The sequence below is a fragment of the Apostichopus japonicus genome, chromosome 1 (genome assembly GCF_037975245.1).
Source record: "Apostichopus japonicus isolate 1M-3 chromosome 1, ASM3797524v1, whole genome shotgun sequence".
In the NCBI taxonomy this organism is placed as follows: Eukaryota; Metazoa; Echinodermata; class Holothuroidea; order Aspidochirotida; family Stichopodidae; genus Apostichopus; species Apostichopus japonicus.
In genome coordinates, this window is record NC_092561.1 from 18,045,514 (window position 1) to 18,065,368 (window position 19,855).

Sequence of the window (19,855 nt, forward strand, 5' to 3'; positions counted from 1 at the left end):
TCCAACAAATCCAGTTGTTTGGTAAGCTGTGATTTAACGCATTTCATAACAATACAAAATAATTTCAATTTATAGTAGGATTCCTTAAATATGTTAGTGAAGAACAATAAAAAATGAAGTCAATTAATTTTCTTAAAGAAAGGAGACCGCTGTACCCTATATTAGCTATGAATGAATTATTTAACTGCGTTTCAATGTGAAATTAAAATCACAACTTTGTAACCAATATTATTTTTGACCAATAAACACAATGTAGACTTACGTTAAATAAACTGTTAAGAAATTATGTTACTAAGTTTGTTCCTGGCAAACATCAAAATACTATATTTTGTATCTAGTACTACAATGAAACCAAATAATTGAAAAACAGATATATACATAGATTATTCATCTCCATACAGTGATGCGAGCTCTGCCAATGTGACAACAAGTACAACACCAAAAGCGATTAAAAGCAAAGCAGAACAATCCTGTACATTACCAAACCATCTGTGCGAGATTCAAGTTTTACATGCAAAGAAAAATCGAAATAAACGATCATAAACAATTAGGCAGAAACCCAAAGTGGAAAGGTGGCAATAAATTGACGCTCAGACATTTTTAATTTCTAACTGTGTCATTGTTTTCAATTAATTAAACGTACTCACATCATGGATGTGTTAATGACGTTAAAGGAGCTGGCGTTTACCATTTAGAATATGCTTTCAATAATACAATTTAATCGCCTTCTTCTAAATAATACATTGAAAGGCGTCTGTTGACGATATGTTACTGTAAAACATATTAAGAACCATGGACGGTTTACTTGAATTGATTCAAAGCCAATCCACTAGAAATATGTGTGTAAGATTTTATTCATGGACAGTTTTACTAATCTATGAAAATTACTTTGTAAATAACTATATAATTTAAGAACGATCATTATACAATTTTTAGTAGATATTTAAGAAACTAGCAGTCTATAGCATATGTAATGTAGCATTTTCATGGTGTTATTTAGCCAAACCGACAGTTCGTTAGTATGGACACTGACAATATTTATTACAAAGGGGAAAATGAGGTATTATCTTTTGCTTGCATTATGTGGCATATATTTGATGGTAATACGCTGCGAAGGGAACCTACTTACAAGATCTAAGAACGCATAAACGTGCAACTTTAATTCTACATTCAATGAATCATTTAAGCTGAGCACCGGTCTGTCTCCGACAGAATTGTCAGACTGCTGTAATAAATATCTGCAAATCCGTCCTTGCATTGATTATTATTTTTTGCTTACATTAAGAAGACAACAGTACATTTAAAAAAAAAATATTATCACACATACAGCTGTTGAAGTATTTACCTGTTAGAAGTTGTTCTTTCCTTCATACAATCCTTGTAACATCCATACTGTAGCTTCCTGGCTAAAGTCTACATGACATTGTTGATTCATATCTATCCATTCAGTCATTTGTTCATCCATCTATTTATCCATACTACATTACTTTATTCTTCGCTCTTAGTATCCATGCATTCTCCTAATGCTTCTTCCCTTCATTCTTGAAATCCTGTGATGTCGTTTTGAGGATACCGCTCTCTGTTGTGCTTGTCAATTTATTTTGAGACAATGTATTATGGCATTGTACGCGACATGCATGAAGAAATGGCTAACCTTAACAAGGGAGCTGCTACTCGTTAGCAGCTCCCTGCCTTAAGTACCAAAAAACACCTAGTTTATTGAGAACCCGAGGCTCACCTCAACTACCAAGCATCTAGTTTACTGAGCACCCTATTTTGAAGTCATCACTGGAGTGTTCAACCATGCACCAATGATAGTTGAGGGTGCTCAAAGTTTTTCTTTACCGTCCAAACCTTGAAAGAATGATAGACTATAAACGTACTCGATGAATTGCCCCTTACCAAAGTTACTGACAAACACCACCAACCTCTCTCTAACCAGATAACTTCACTTGGACATAATTTTGTAGTTTTCTTAACTAGAAAACATTTTTTTTTTGCTTACTGCTACAATACTAATTATATCATTCAAAAATTGAAACTATAATCGACTCGACAACACAAATAAGAAACGAAATCAATTACTATAAGCAAAAGCTTACTATCTCACACACGAGAGCAACTGTTTGACAATACCGTTAAACTTTAAACCTGGAATACTTGTTATTTCTTTCTGTGAAGGTTGCATTTGTAAGTTTGTTGTTGTTATGTGTCACTTACAGACTGAGAAAATGAAATCACAACTAACAACTTACACCAGGTAATACGTAGATATATCGTTGAAGATTAGGCAAAAATGTTCATGCCATCAAATAATTTTAATAAAACGATTATTCAGTAACCTATATTCGACAATACTTAATTACTTTTTTTGGAGGCGAAACTGAGCTTTATTTGATGTAGTATGTTGCCCTTTTCCTGACTTCTATCCTCTATGGTGGCCATCTAATTAGGTTTTGTAGTGGCACACACATTATTCCTATTGCATGGGCTCAAGAATGTACACACGGAAACGTCTAAAGTGGTGCTTTTAATGATTATTGACCCTCTTGATTGTCAGCTTTATCAATTACAGGGTAAACTAACATTTGAGTCCTCAAACAGACCACATCAAGTAAAAAAGAACTAATTATGGACTCTATTCTGTTGATTTTGCAGACATTTCCGTTGTGTGCTTAGTCTGTTTAAGAAAAAGAATATAATCAGTTATTTAACACTGACAAAATTAACTTTAGACATTGTTTTACAAAATAGGTACTCAATCTTTCAATTTATACTCTACTCTTAAAATTATAGACAAATACGCTTGGGATGCTGATTGAGTTATCTAACGTTTAATTTACCCCAAAGAAAACGTTTAAAGAAAACTTGAAAGCTGAGAATAAAAGTAAATGGTAATAAAATATCGTAATCTTGCTGTTTGTAAGGATTATATATATTGTAATTTCCCTTTTTTTAAATTTGTAATGTTTCCTACAGGTAACATTGTTCCCTACTGTTTCCTACAGGGCATATCATATATTATATATCATATATTTTTTTAAACAATGATTTTTACACTTATCAAGAGACAATATAGTCATACGAACATACTTAGAATGAAACAATGACAAGGTATTTACATGGCATTGAAATATATGTAATTGTGTGGCAGGCCTTGCCACATTTTGACAAGTTTTCACTAACTTCTTTGTATGTAACGTCTCTAAAAGAGGTTTCAGCAACTTTCTTCCGTTCGTCCAAGATCTTGCTTAAAGAGCATTATCACAAATACAGTGACAGCAAAGAACGCAATGATGAACAAAATCAGGAACAATCTATCCATCACCAAGGCAACCGTCCGCGCTTCCAGTTGCGCCTGTAATGGTAACATGGAAAAAAAAGAGAAACAATCACTCGTTTATCTGGTTATAAGGAGTTGTTTGCACCAAATGGTAAAATATATTGGCAGGCATATCGTTCCAAGCAACAACAAAAAAAGGTAATAAATTGCACTGAATCATATCATAATATATCATATCATATTATATGTTACATGACTTCATCATTGAATCATGTTACCTACATATTATTAAACCAATGAAAAGTCAGCATTTCCATTAATCTGTCGGGTGTTTTTACCTTCTCACTAGCTGATAACTTCTCCGTTTGCCTTCCTGGCGACGGCGGTGGCAAAGGCGTTGGTGGCAAAGGTGCCTCGTGGTTCTTCTTTGGCGTTCCTTCCGAAGTTGACAAGGTAATAACTTCATCCATCTTATTGAAAAGTGGTTTTGGTTTTACGACAATGAGTACGCTATGAACTCTGTCTCGGTAAGTTGGCATGCAGAACATTTTAGGCAGTATCTCTAGCAGGATGTTCCTACACAATGAGTACTTCAGGACCCATAATCGACTGTCTCCATAAGCTATGGAAATGTTAGCCAAAGAGAAAGGAACAGCGAGACAGGCAAGAATAAAGGTTGCAGTCAAATAATTGCCGATAATCGGAGGCGTCTTGCTTGATGATGGCAATGTATCCACGATAAGCAACTGGAATACAGTTAAGCCAAGTACCATTGATACACCCAGTGATATTCTTTCGCCGCTATCAGGTGGAGCCAAAAATGTTACAAATGCCATTACACAGAGACAGGTTGAAGGTAGGAGGAGAGCAGTAAGATAGTAAGTAGGGTCTCTTTGGAGATGAACGCACACTAGTCCAAGTGAATAATTATCAACATGGCGTCCTTTTATGAATTCTTCATGTTGAGACACCCAGTTGACCACGGTTACATTGAGGAGGTCCCATTGATTGCTAACAAGACTGTGTGTCTGCCCTGGCTGGACAATGTAGAAATAAACTTGATGAGCAAGCAAGTTGTCTGGGAGATAACTAAAAGGACAATGTTGCGTGTCGAACGGAAAGTATGTGATGCTGTAAACAATAAAGAAGAAAGGTAAACGTGAACAGTAATGCGCGTTCTAGCCAATCATTATGAGGAAACCACAGCTATAAGATATAACTTTTCGTAAGTAACCATAATATTCAACAACAAAAAATCGTATTATCAGTTAACCATAAAATCAGCGCTTCAAGCCACGTCCAACTATCCATGTTATTTTTAGTCTTGCCGTTGACATGATCAAATCAGACAACAAATGGAATCGTTGTGACGGTAGTATCATTCTTTTGGAAGTTGGAGCATTATGGAATCGGCGTCTTAGCTAGATAACTTCTAGTAAACAACTTAACACGCTACTTTGATTCATACGATGTGACACATGTTTAACTTTCTATTCTAACGTTTATAAATATTCAATATGTCATTATCATGACATTAATTGACTTTCTAAACTTACATGATAGGGCATTGTGTAGACTGGACAACAGCAGTCCCGAGCTGAACGTGACCATTTGACGTCAGTAAGATAGATCCTTCTGAGTTTACTATACCAAGAGCTTTTTCACTCAATCTGGATAAAATAAAATAAAATAATCCTCTAAAATAACCCTTAATAATATACCAAGTCGCCTTAGAGAGGTTTCCAAGGTGTCGTTCAAATTGTGTATTATTTTTATTTTGTAATAGCATTACTGGTATGTTTTTCAGCTTCAGTGTTTTCCTGTTCATATGACCATGACTAAAACTTTATATTTACATTTTATGTTAGTAGAGTGTAATGCAGTGTGTTTTATTCATTACAGCATCTAAACTTTTGGGGACTATATTTTACAGAGACAATGTCTCTTTTATTTTGTTATGGACGCAATGTAGCGTCTCTGATCAGTTACTATGTTCTTATCTAAAAGGATTCTACTAAACATCTACCTACGTTAGCCTCTTTTCAGTAATATAGACAAGAGTACTTACGAGTTGCTCAGGAATATCTTTGGTGTCCAAATTTCGTCAACGTACATATGTATTAGATCAACGCCGCTGAAATTACTCGGATCCCATGACATACGCTCATCTGTCCAGGTCTGAAATAAAAATATGCAAATGTGATTAATTGTTATCATAAATAAACATTTATTTTGATACTTTCAAGTTGTGCTCACGATAGTTAGCACCTGTCAGTGCTGAGAAATATGTAACTCCTCATTTTAAGTCATCTCTGTAGAACATTAACAAACGAGTGACATCAGAATGGGAAATAATTTTACTCTTTCACTTGTTAGTTTGTTTGTAAAGATTTTCCAAAGTTTTTCAACTACTGTTCCAGCAAATTGTTTGTTTCCAATAATTGTCAACTACGGTTTCAGCAAATTGTGTCAGCAGATTTTATTTGAATATATCACTAAATAGCGTAACTATTATGACAACATATATTTGGAATTAGTAAAATATCAAGTGATGTAAATTTAAAAAAATAAAAATTTGACTAATTGTACGAAACCAAACTATTAAATCAGCTTTCAAAGCTAAGATTCTATCGATATTAACCCATCTGAAATGTCAGCAAGTAACATAAAACTGAAAACATTTGAAAAGTTGAAAAGTTACAAGTGTGTTTAAAGATCACGTAACATTTTCAACACAAGTTGTTACCATTGTCAACCAAGAAGCAGTCGTTAGTATTTGATCCTTTTCATTCTGGAAAGAAACAACACAAATAGAAATATGACTTCTGTATTCTTGTTATTGTAATATACAATTAAAACTATGGGTAATAAACTTGAGCAAATATTAAAGAATATTTAATGTCACTCGGTTGCAGTTGGCTAACAAGTCTCTCAAATCTTTTCTACTTGTGTGGCGTAGATTTCAAAGAAAGACATTGGTCCTATAGTGATTGTTTGTCTTCTACTAAATGATGTGTTTACTAACTTCTTTACAATATTAGTCTCATTCACATCTTACACACTGCGTAGTTATAATTTGTTACTTCGTATTTATGAATTTCTTAAAAATGGTACACCGAATAATAATTAATTATCAATAACAAAATTTCAATTTGTTTGATAATTTTTTTTTAAAAGGTCAAACTCAAAAAAAGTCATTATGTGTAGCTAATTTAGAAAGCCAATCGCGCCCTGCTCACCAGATCAAGCATGGCGTAAAATTGGACCTTTAGTCCTACAACTACAGTATCACTGGCGTTCAGAACTGGTCTGTCCCTCGGTGAATAGTTTTCTTGATTTAATAAAAAGTGGCGAAGCTCTCCTTCAGCACTTCTGGGGTACCTGGCTGCAATACCTGAGAAAAGACAATTATACCGTACATATCACTCTTTTAATGTGCGGAAATAAAATAACATTCTTGTTATGACACCCCAATCAAATTTACGGAACCCTTTAAACAGATATTCGTAGACTGTAGAATAAACGTGTCTGTGCAGTTCGAATATATGGTGTTGATCACATTCAAAACGTTGAATTAAACAATCGATATCAAATTGAAATAAAGAGTAATATGTGACTGTCCCTTTTGTAAATTAGATAGCCAATAGGAAAGTCATACTGATAAGTCCTACGGTACATTAATACACTAAATTCATACTAGAAGCCAGTAAAATTTTCATCATATTGGGTAACCTGCAACACACTACAACATTGTCAGATGTATTCGTGTACCGAGGATTATTGTGACAGTATTATTTAATACAGCAGCATTTGCGATTGACTTGGCAGTCTTGTTGATCACACTTTTACTGAGAAATCTTAGTTTATATATCCATCATCTAATTATCACACTGCCTTTATAGCGATATGATACCAAGATTACAAATTAATACAATATCGCTAAGAACTGTACGATAAAACTAACAAAAGTGATAAATAAACATTCCTTTTCTTTTTTTAATTTCCTTTCCGACTTTCTTAAGTATGTAGCGCCAAACACGTTTACATGGTCATAGATATCATTCTATACTATTGAATCTAACTTTGACTGATTTTTTAGCAACGTCGTCCGGTTTTTAAGGCAACGAGGTAGCATTAAAGTAACAACCTTCCGTCCGTCCGTCCGTCCATCCGTCCATCCGCCCGTACAACCTTTGTACTTCTGGCCTATTTTATGTTGTTCTTTAAATTTCGAAAGAATTAAATGAAAGATTTATTCGTCCAATTGCTTGATCGCTAAATAAATTTCACGTATGGCATGTGATTCGCATGATTACAGTCACGATGACTACTTAAAAAAAGGTAAATGATATATCCAACATATAACATATATTAAGTTAAAATAATATCGTACCTGGTACTATAAACAGCAAAATACAGGTAGTGAGAATATCCATTTTAGAGTGAACTGCATGTCACCTGTTTCCAAAGTAATCAGAGAATGACAAAGCAATGACTATAACCTTTGCGGTCACCTGGAGCGATTTAATATATTACCTTGCTGACTAGAGTTAATCAATGTATGTGTGTTTGCAGACTTTCAATCTCAACGCAAAGACATTATGACTATTTGATAGGGAGAAAATAAGGAGGTAGTTCAAGAATAGAGAACACCTCATGTTATAACGAATACGAATAGTTTATTATCAAAAACACTGCAGTAAAAAGAAATGTGTTGAAAATTTTTCTCAATAGTGAATATTATGTTAGGGAGCCTGGTATTGGTATATTGCTTCATTCTCATTTTTGAAAAGACAGAAAATATGTTAATATATCTACGGTAGTAAGGTTTGGATAGAACAAACAAATCATTAAGAAAATGTTTTTTCTCCAAATGCAAGTGGCCAAAAACCGGTGTTAATGGAGGACCCATTGCCACACCATCTACTTGTTTGTAGTCATTACCTTTTAGTCGGAAATGCGTTTGTGGGGTTGCAAACACGAACAGTTTTCTAGAGGTCTCGCCTATCAACATCAATATCTGGATAGTTTTGCATGCTAACATCGATGGCACTATCAATGTGTTCAGATAGTGGAATGTTAGTGAACAAACTGACACCATCGTACGACAACATATATTGATCAGACATGTCCATTGAGTTAATTTCTTGGACAAATGAGGACGGATCATATGTGCAATAATAAAAACAAATGTAGGGTGAGATAAGAACACTCAAAACCTTGACCAGGTGGCAATTGTAAGTACCGAGACTGGATACAATAGAATGGAAGGTAGGACATGTTTTACTATTATTGCATCTGTAAATGTTGGGCAGTCCATAAATTCTAGCGGGGTGAGAGCCTGTAGAGTAAATGTTTATATAGAGTTTCCTGAGAAGTCTCTCTAAATGTCCCTCTCTGTATAAAGTTGGATCAGTATTTGTCTTGAACCTTGTTTCATCATTGATCATTTGACTGATTCTGGCGTTGTAAGCTTGACGATCCACCAAATAACTCAATTACCTTAGTCAGGTTTCAAAATTACAAAGCTTGTACTCTTTTTTAGTTTTCTAAGATCTTTATACTTGTACAATTGGATACATATCTCCTTATGTTCTCCCTATTAATTAGTCATAACTTCGTTGCATTGAAACTGAAAGTCTGCAAACATACATAAATCGATTAACTCTAGTCAGCAAGGTAATATATTACTGCCGGCGACCAGTAAGGTTATAGTCAGTGCTTTGTCAGTCTCTGAATACCTTGAAAACAGGTGGCACGCAGTTTAGTCTAAAATGGATATTCCAGCTATCTGTATATTGGTGTCTATAGTATCAGGTAAGATATTATTTGAATTAAAAATGTTATATGTTGAATAAATAATTCTTTATTGTTTTAGTAGTCACCGTGACAGTTTGTATTCATGCAGAACCTTGAACGTAATCACATAATGTTTCGTGAAATATACTGAGCAATTAAGCAATCGGTAGAAGAAATCTTTCACTAAATATTTCGAACTTAAAACATGACATGAAATAGGCCAGAAGTACAAAGTTGAATTTAAAATAACGGTACGAGAGGTTTTTACTTAACATTTGGTAAATCTTTGACATAACCGGATGAGGTTGATAAAAATAAACTGAAGTTTGTTTCAACAATGAAGAATGATAATGGAATTAAGAGTATTAATTTGTCGTTTGACTGAGCAATATTAATTTTCTATTGGCTATCTAATTAACAAAAAGACAGTCACATATTACTTTTTGTTCAATTTGATGTCGATGGTTTATTTTAACGATTTGAAAGTGATCAACAACAAATGATCGAACTTTACAGACACATTTCCTTTACAGTCTAAGAATATATATTTGTTAAAAGAGTTCCGTAAATTTGTTTCGGGGTCTCGTTAATGGTTTATAAATACATAACAACAATGGTGTATTATTTCTGTACATTTATAGACTGGTATATATGATATGATTGTCTTTCTCAGGTATATCAGCCAGGTTCCCCAAAAGTGCTGAAGGCGAGCTTCGCCACTTTTTATTAAACCAAGAAAACCATTCACCGAGGGAAAGACCAGTTCTGAACGCCAGTGATACAGTAGTTGTAGGACTAAAGGTCCAATTTTACGCAATGCTTGAACTGGTGAGCAGGGAGCGGTTGAGGCGCGTTTCAAAATTATCCACACATAATGACGTATTTGGTATTGACCTTTCGAAGAACGTTTTGTCAAACAAATCAAATTTTGTTTTCGATAATTAAATATTATTCGTTGTACTATTTATAAGAATTTATAAATATGAAGTAACATATTATAACCGAGTAATGTGTTACATGTGAATAAGACTAATATGGTGTATTGTTAAATACTTTTATTTAGAATAGAAAATTCACCACAGGACCAATTTCTTTCTTTTCAAACTCCGCGTCACACCGGTAGAATATAATTGAGATTTCATTATCTATACTTGTAATTGCATTTTACCATAACATGAATTCAGAAGTCATACTTTTATTTGTGATTTTTCTTTACAGAATGAAAAAGATCAAGTACTAACCACTGCTTCTTGGTTGACCATGGTAAGAAGTAGCGTTGGCAATTTTACGTAGTCTTTACACACACTTTGTAAATGTAAACTTTCGACTCTTCAAATGTTTCAGTTTTATATTACATGCTGAAATTGCAACTGACTTACTTAAGATTGAAAAAAAAGCTTGAAAATTGTTTCAATAGTTTTGTCTTTAGTCTAAGTTAGCTTATGATTTCGAATTTGTCATCACTACGATATTATTACTAATTAAAATATATTTTGTCTAATAGTTTGGCTATTTAATGATATAATCAAATTAAATCAACGACAATTTGCTTTACGAGCAAACAAAGAAATGGAAGAATACAAATATTCCCCAGTCTAATGTCAAACTTTCCTTAAACAAAGATGGTTTAAAATAAGAAGTTACATATTTTTCAGCACTAAACTGTAAACTATCTCTAGCAAAACTTGAAAAATATCATAATAAATGTGTTTATTGTTTTCATTTCTTGAATACAATTAATCACATTCGAACATTTTTTATTTCAGACCTGGACAGATGAGCGAATGTCATGGGATCCGAGTAATTTCAGTGGCGTTGATCTTATACATATGTACGTTGACGAAATTTGGACACCAAGGATATACCTGAGCAGCTCGTAAGTACCCTTGTCTATGTTACTGGAAAGAGGCTAACAAAGGTGGATGTTTAGTAGAATACTTGTAGATGAGAACATAGTAACTGGTCAGAGGCGCTACATTGCGTCGGTAAGAAAATTAAAAAAAAACAGACATTCTCTCTGTAAAATATATTCCCTAAAAGTTCAGATGCTGTAATGAATAACATATATTGCAGTACACTCTAGTAAAATGCAATATTAATATAATACTTTAGTCATGGTCATATAAATAGGTAAACACCAAAGCTGAAAAAGATTCCAATTGAGCGATGACAAAGGTAAAACAGTACTCAAGGAATATATCCGACCGCCACCTGTAAAACCTCTGTAACGCGACTCGGTATATTATTAATGGTTATTTTAGAGATTTTTCCGTTTATTTTTATCTAGATTGAGCAAGGACGCTCTTGGCATTGTAAACTCAGAACAAGGATCGATGTTACTGACGTCAAATGGTCACGTGTACTTCGGGACTCCTGCTGTCCAGGCTATACACTGCCCTATCATGTAAGTTTAGAAACCAACTAATGTCATGATAATGACATATTGAATATATATAAACGTTAGAATAGAAATGTAAACATGTGTCACATCGTATGAAAAAAAAGGTAACGTGTTTATTTGTTTACTGTAAAGTTCACTAGTTCAGACACTGATTCAATTACAATCCAACGTTCAAACAAATGATACTACTATTCATAAGAATTATATTTGTTGTCTGATTTAATCATGTCAACTGCAAGATTAAAAATAACATGTATGGTTAGAAGTGAGTAGAATCGTTATCCCTGTGGTGAGCTGATCACATGACTTTCGTTGAACACCAAGGTTACTTACGAATAGTTATATCTTATAGCTATAGTTTACCCAGAATGATTGGCCAGAACGCATATTACTGTTCTCGTTTACATGTCTTCTTTATGTTTTGCAGCATCACATACTTTCCGTTCGACACACAACATTGTGCTTTTAACTATCTTCCTGAAAACTTGTTTGCTCATCAAGTTGATTTCTATATCGACTCGTCACTGCAGCCACACAATCTTGATAGCAACCAATGGAACCTCCTTAATGTAAACGTGTTCAACTGGGGGTATCCAGTTGAAGAATACATAGAAGGACGCGAAAATGATCATTTTCAATTGGGCACACTGTGCGTTCATCTACAAAGAGACCCTACCTACTATATAACAGCTCTCCTACCTTCAACCTGTCTCTGTGTCATGACATTTCTAACATTTTTGGCTCCACCCGATTGCGGCGAGAGAATCTCACTGGGTGTATCAATGGTACTTGGCTTAACTGTATTCCAGTTGCTCATCGTGGATACATTGCCAACATCTAGCAAGACGCCTCCGATTATCGGCACTTATCTGACTGCAACCTTTATTCTTGCCTCTCTCGCTGTTCCTTTCTCTCTGGCTAACATTGCCATAGCTTATGGAGACAGTCGATTATGGGTCCTGAAGTACTCATTGTTTAGGAACATCCTGCTAGAGATCCTGCCTAAAATTTTCCGCATGCCATCTTATCAAGACAGAGTTCATAGCGTGCTTATTGTCGTAAAACCACAACCATTTTTCAATGAGAAGGATGAAGTTATTACCTTGTCAACCACGGAAGGAGCACCAAAGAAGAATCAAGTGGCACCTCTGCCACCAACAGCTTCTCCACCGCCGTCGCCAGGAAGGAATAGAGAGAAGTTATCACCTAGTGAGAAGGTAAGACAGATTAATGTAAATGCTCATTTTTCATTAGTTAGTAACATGATTCGATAATGAGGTCATATAACAAATAAGATCATATGATTCGTTATTGGAAAGAAATGCATGCTGAAGTATCAGACCATTTGGTGCTAGCAATTCCTTATAACTAAATTTAACCAAATTAAACCAATCATTTGTTTTTCCTTCCTGATTTCATTACAGGTGAAAATGGAAGCGCGTACAGTTGCCTTGGTGATGGATAGATTGTTCCTGACTTTGTTCATCATTGCGTTCTTTGCCGTCACTTCATATGTGATAATTCTCTTTAGGCAAGATCTTGGACAAACGAAAGAAACTTGTTGGTAATAAACAAAAAAGAAACCTCACTTTAGAGACATTGCAAATTAAGAAGTTATAGTTCAAAGCCATTGTCGTTTTTGCTAGAGACCGCAAACCTATGGGATATTTGCAAATTAATGGTATAAAAGCGTTAAATTTTGAAAAGTTGAAATCTTGTAATAATCTCGTAATCGTGAGGTTTCTAAGTATGTTTGCATGACCATATAGTCAGTTCAAAAGTGTTAAAGTCGTTGTTTCTAAATATGTAATATATATAGTATGTTTAATATGTCTTGTAGGAAAAAGTATTGTCCACTGGTTGATCACATCGATATATCACAGTAAACAATGACACGTGCTTCGATATTCCAAAACGCATGGAAATGATTTCCATGTGGTTAAGTGGTGGTATAAATATAGTGTATAACCGAATTAAACAAAAAAGGTAAAATTACAATATATCTGGTCTTTACAAACGTAACGATACATCATTACCATTTGCTTTCATTCTCAGCTTTAATTTCTTCTTAAAATCTTTTTTGGTAAATTAAAGGTAAGGAAACTGAATCAGTAGCACAAGCGTATTTGTCCATAATGTACAACAATATATGGAAATATTGATTAACTGTTTGTGTACAAACTTTCTAAAATTAATTTTATCAGTGTTAAATAACTGATTTTATTCTTTTTCTTAAAAAGACTAAGCAAAACAAAAAACATATTTCTGCACAATCAACAGAATAGAGTCCTTCATGACCTTCTGATTACTTGATGTTAATGAAATATTCAAAACAAAACATTAGGTGGCCAAAGTTGTCAACATTTTAATCATGGTATGATGAAACATTCTATCATTTTATCATGTTTTTCTAGTAACATCGTACTGGAACAGGAAAACCTTGGGTGTCGTCATGGCGATGTATTGAAAAAAAACCCACAATAACCACAATTGTGGACAGAAATTTGGGGAAAGTAGAGGACTTCAACTGCTATCAAACCTGTTATTATTGAAGCTAACAATCAAGTTGGTAAAATTTCATTATACGCACCACTTTAAACGTTTCCGTGTGTACATTCAGGAGCCAACGTAATGAGTATAAGTGTGTGCACCTAAAATAAAACTAGTTGGCAATCCTAGACTAACGAAGTGAGGAATAAATACAACATCAATTAATACTCAGTTTCGCCATGATTAAAAAAAAAGTACTTAAGTATTGTCGGACATAGGTCACTGAAGAATCATTATTTAAATTTATCTGATGACATGGACATTTTTGTCAACATTTTAACTATATATCTACGTATCACCTTCGTGATTAATTTCATTTCATGTAAGTTGCAAATGCATTTACTCCAACTGTAACTGACACGTAAATTAAAATAAACAAAACGGTCCTACGAATGCAACGTTGATCTAAACAGAAATAGAAAGAATAACTATTTCAGGTTATTTCAGGTTTAAAATTTAACAGAATTGTCAAACAGTTGAGCTCTCTTGTGCCAGATAGTACAATCTTAAAAACACATTTCTAGCACATTGGCCTCGTATCAATTCGAGTAAACCGTCCATGGTTAGTAAATATGGTTTAACGTAACATATTACGATGCATATTCAAAATGGTGATCGCCTGTTCCTTTGATGTAATTAACACATCATTCAGCAATTAGCAAGGCGGTTGAATGTTTCTCAGTCATGAATTGTGACATTGATTAAGCAATTTGATGGTAGTTATGTACAGCATGAATACAACACTCCGTCGGTACATTGCACATACGGCTAAACCCTTATTAAAGCGATGTATACAGTTAACACAGAATGATGTTTCATAGATTCACAACGAAACCGAAGTAATATCTGCTCGTTTTATGCGGAATCACATATCGATTTTGTCTGGAACCTGATAACAGGTTAACCTATTTTTAAATGTTCGTACTCTTTTTACAATTTTGTGAAACTGGATGTTTAAGCATGAAATAAGCGTAATATGTTGATGTTCTGATTTTAACATGCCTTGACTTTCAAAACTCTCATTGCGATATTTTCACTTTAATAGTCTTAATAACATAATCACTATCTTGACCAGTCACATTTGTATTCTAATGATGAGTAATATATTATTGGTTCAAACATTTTGGATGCTAACATTTGCGTTATATCTTTAATTGACACATTTATGCACATTTCTTTGGAAATGTATTTCATAACCTGCTCGTTTACTTTCATTTCATATGGAACGCAAAGGCAGTAGACGTAATTATTTTGCCGACTAACATAAAACGATTTTCAGAGTAAAAACATTGACAAAAGCTTGTTCAAATATTGAATACAAATCGATCCGTCATACCTATAAGAACTATTATTAATTTACCTTTTCTTTGCTTAAAGAGTTCGAGAATTGTCTAAATATCGCTACAAAAGTTAATTACCTGGCCAAACTCAAAACTGAGCGATGAGGCCATAATTCACTCCCTGCAAGGACTAATTAGATCGCCAGTAACATTATGTCTGATGATATGACAGAGGTTCTACTTCCAAATTTATTCTAGCAGGGAAAGTCTTTGCTTTTTCGTAATGTAGTAAGCTTTCTCGACCAGTTTGCCGTTGTATGTTTAATACTTATCAGTGAACAGTTTAGTTGCAGAGGGTCCGTCTCTTTGATCTTTACCAATAGAGTTAAGAGTTATCTTTTTCCATATATGCCTTGTATCAGGTTAGGCATAATATAAATATATTTGGCATGTATCAGAGGTTTAAAAGACACTTAGTAAGCTTTATCTGTTGTTAGAATTAGGTTTTTCTTAGACCGCAAATACTTATCTCACATTTGATGGTAAAATGCCATCTGGATTTAGCTGGTTGTAGTTAATTGTATTCATTAGACACCAGTCGTTGTGGTAACGTAAACGTAGAGTCACATGGTCTGATGGTCTAAGATAATGTAGCTTATTATCATAGGCGTACGGGACCATTTCAGTTTGGGGGGGCAGAACTTTTTGTGCCCGAAAGTTCTCGTGACACTATCTAAGCGGAGCGCCACCATCGGTTGGCGCGTAGCGTACAAGAAAATTTTTGGCACACAATGCCTCTCAGATTGCCGGAAACGGCACTTCTGAGGCCTTGCAAGTTGCATCTAAACGTTCTTTATTTTATAATCTCACGTTTTAGAAATTTACACTTCCCCAAAAATTTGGTAAATTAGAAGAAGAAAAAAAATGGTAACATCACTTTCAAGGGGAAAAATGGGACAGTATATTTTTAAGCTCCTATTTAGTTTCCTTATTTATTATTTTAACACAGTACTCAGCTACCTCCAGAAAAACATACATTGTTCAACGACACGTAGGCGGGATAATGTCGCTGTGTCGGGTGAGAATGCAATTTGTTTCACAAAAAAGTATAAATTATTACAAAGAATATGATAAACCTGTACTTCTAGGCTTGTAGGCACCCCCCCCCCACACACAAGAAAACGTTTCTTATAAACACTCATGTCGGGGATGTCCAGGTCAAGGGCGGCGGAAGCACTTTTAATCTGGGGGGGGGGGGGGACACCGACTTTAAAGGGCACTTTGCAGAAATTCGATTGGACTGATGAAGCCTTATATTTAGTACCCTTTATAACTCTTATTGTATTATCTTATTTGTGTATACACATCACTCCATCAACACCCCCCCCCCCCCCAATAAGGAAAATATGCATACTAGCACTGCAATATCTAATGCACAAATTGGGAAACAAGGAACAAGTTTTCTTTTGAGACAAAATGAGGTGATATCATGCTAGTTGCTAATGTAGGAATCTTCCGAATTAGAGTTTTTTCTTGTTAATATCTTAACAATTTTTTTCCATTCGAAATAGCTTTGAGTTTGACCCACAGAAATTCTTAAAAGTCACGGGCTTAGCCAGGATTTGCAAAGTTGTATGCACGACTATCTGAGCGGAGCGCCACTATCGGTTGGCGCGGAGCGTACTAGAAAATTTTTGGTTTTACAAACCCCTCAGATGGCCGGAAACGGCCCTTCCCGAGTGTTCATTCTGGTTCCCTGGCCTCTTGCTAACTTGAGACACCTCAATTTTTATGTAGAAAAAAGGCACATTTTTAACCTGAGGAAAAGTGGGGGGGGGCACGTGCCCCCGGTGCCCCCCGGTGCCGCCCACCTTGGTTCAGGTATACAATTGACTAGTTAGAAAAAAAATTGATCGTGCAAAAAGCGTGGTAGCCCAGATGAACTGCGCTTACGGTGGTGTTACACGGAAATATTCGGGCATCATGATGCTAAATAAAGAAAATCATGGAATTGTCGGGCAAAAAATTGAAAAAGATTTTGTGTTGGTGCAAGGATCATTTTCACCATTTGATTTTTTTCATTTTTTATTTTTCTTGGATTGTGATAGGATTCTTTATTTTCAACTCCTGGGAGAATTTTCAACTCCCGGGAGCCAACATGTAGGCTTGCTATCCTAATAGGAATTTACCCTTCAAGTAACAATTTTGTCTTCAATGACTTTTTTAATCTTCTTAGTCTCAATGATTTTATTAATTATTGTTAAGTGTCCAGCAATATATCCATCATATAAACAAAGAAAGAATTACTCACTTTTAAAGAAATCTACACACAAAAAACGACTTTAAGTTCCCTGTATTGCTACATACGTCATCTGGGAATAAATGCCAAAAGTCAGTGATACTCAAGGAAGCACTCAATTACATTCATTTTTAAGGAATATCTCTAGAGTAAAAAACAGAGAAGTATAAAAGGAAAGCTGAGATAAGGGATTAACTATCACAATCTTGTAATGATCAATACAATCAATTCAGGTAATCAAGTGGTTGCCCATACCAATCCATGTTCTCCCAACATATCCTTGGGTCTCTGGAATTCTCGTTCAATGAAAAACAAAACTGCTGCCATCTGTAATTTGGTCATCGGAAGTAAACTCGACACATTGGTTATAACTGAGTAATGGTTTAAAGGGGATACTACGGGTGATTATTTTCTTTCTGACCACACCAAGACATTACCAAATTACATTGTTTTTTATTTACCACGCAAATCTCGTGGAGGTGGTCTCTGCATTATTTTCCGTTCTGGATTCCAAATTACGCAGAACAAACCTGTTTCTTTTGAATCATTTGAATGTAAACACATGAGATTATCATCTGGCCCAGCTGCCCTAACTTTATTTTCCATTTAATGGCCGCCAGCTTCTACAAAGAACAAGTTAACATCAAATATTTTGTTTACAGAATTTTCCACTTTGCTAAAATCATTATCTGTGCTATCTAATCATTTCATTTTTGCAGGTAATGTTCCACATAGATGATAATAGCACCATAGACGCCAAACTGTTTTCTGAATTGATTAATTCAGCTAGTCCTCATCAACATGTTCAAACCCAACTCAGCTCGGAGGCTACACATTATATTTGGTGATATCACGTTAAGAAAATAACATAGTTTCTGATACAGCGTTTTAACTGGTCTCCTTTCAGATCATTCTGCTATTATCAGTTATATTCATTTTGCGCGGCCCATTCCATCTAATAAAATCATTACATATCGTAAGTTGCGTGAAGTTAACGAACAAAACTTCATAAATGGTTCATCACTGGTACTTTATACCGCCCCCAGTACTACTTACCTTGCTCAGCAACACACCGACGTAATGAGCAATCTGTTGGACATGCACGCCCCTCTCAAAACCGAGACAATGTCTCACAGACCACAATTACCTTTGTATTCTGAGGAAATTTTATCGTGCTAAGCAAGTAAGTCGGCTTTTAGAGCGCAAATTGCTGAAATCTGGATCTGAAATCGACAAACAGCTATATCATGAGCAGTTTAAGATATACAATAACCTGCTAAAGTATATTAAGTGATGTTATTGTCGTAAACAATTGCACGATGTGACGACAAAGAACTATTTTGCATTGTCAACAATTTATGTTTACCCAACTCAGCCCATACGTTACCAGCCTATACTTCAGTGAAAGAACTTGCTAATGATTTTGGCAGATTCATTCACAATAAGATTAAAACACCTGATTATTAACCAACATCATCTTACGATGCTGTCATTTCTCAGTCTTGTACTACTAGCTTCTCACTTTTGGGTACTGTATCAGAAGAAGACATGCGCAAAGTGATTACAGAAAGTGCATCTAAATCCTGCAGTTGTTGAACTAGTTTCAAATTGTCTGTTGAAAGAGTGTATTGATGTTTTGCTTCCTGATATTACTAAAATTGTCAATTAATCTCTCTCTCTTCTGGAATTTTTCCAGACTGCATTAAAGCATTGTGGCCATTCTGAAGAAGTCTAATATAAAGCCAGATGATCTTAAGAACTAACGACACATTGCTAATTTATTTTACATCTCTAAAATTCTAAATAGGATTGCTGCAACACAGTGGACGGTTTATCTCAATGACAATAATCTTTATGATATTTTGCTAGATGTTGACAAAGGAGTACCTGTGTTGTTAGATTATTCAGCAGCATTTGACACTATCGACCCCAACATATGATTCCACCGTTTACAACACATTTATGGAATTAGTGAAACTGCACTGAAATGGATCATTTCCTACTTATCAGATCGCAAGCAGTCTGTAATTATTGATGATGTGCTTTCAGATCACCTTTCTTTACAATGGGGTGTCCCCTAGGGTTCAGTTACAGGCCCTTTAGAATTTACAACCGTCGCTCCAAAACCGTGGTTTTCTTTCAATAAACGCAACATACCCTCAATATCTACATTCAAATATAAACTCAAAACTTATTTATTTAATTACATTTTCGGTCTTGTGTATTTGGGTGTATTTGTTCAT

The 19,855-nt window shown here is 34.8% G+C and overlaps 2 protein-coding genes across 3 annotated transcripts; one reads left to right on the forward strand and one right to left on the reverse strand.

The window, feature by feature from the left end:
- Window positions 1–245: 245 nt before the first annotated feature.
- LOC139969659 (neuronal acetylcholine receptor subunit alpha-7-like) lies at window positions 246–12,635 on the reverse strand. Of its 2 annotated transcripts, none has more exons than XM_071974809.1 (7): window positions 12,586–12,635; window positions 6,523–6,677; window positions 6,030–6,074; window positions 5,352–5,461; window positions 4,840–4,953; window positions 3,622–4,414; window positions 246–3,358 (listed from the first exon to the last, which is right to left on the reverse strand). In XM_071974809.1, exons 2-7 carry the CDS (start codon window positions 6,532–6,534, stop codon window positions 3,218–3,220), a joined length of 1,215 nt encoding a protein of 404 aa, XP_071830910.1. In that variant the 5' UTR covers window positions 6,535–6,677; window positions 12,586–12,635; the 3' UTR covers window positions 246–3,217. The 2 variants fall into 2 exon arrangements, with proteins under 2 accessions (XP_071830910.1, XP_071830901.1); XM_071974800.1 differs by lacking the exon at window positions 12,586–12,635 and adding an exon at window positions 7,677–7,792.
- Window positions 8,971–15,313, forward strand: LOC139969651 (neuronal acetylcholine receptor subunit beta-3-like). Its single transcript, XM_071974789.1, has 7 exons — window positions 8,971–9,100; window positions 9,756–9,910; window positions 10,301–10,345; window positions 10,849–10,958; window positions 11,370–11,486; window positions 11,911–12,700; window positions 12,908–15,313. The coding sequence occupies exons 1-7, from the start codon at window positions 9,058–9,060 to the stop codon at window positions 13,049–13,051; spliced, it is 1,404 nt and encodes a 467-aa protein (XP_071830890.1). The 5' UTR covers window positions 8,971–9,057; the 3' UTR covers window positions 13,052–15,313.
- The last annotated feature ends 4,542 nt before the right edge of the window (window positions 15,314–19,855 follow it).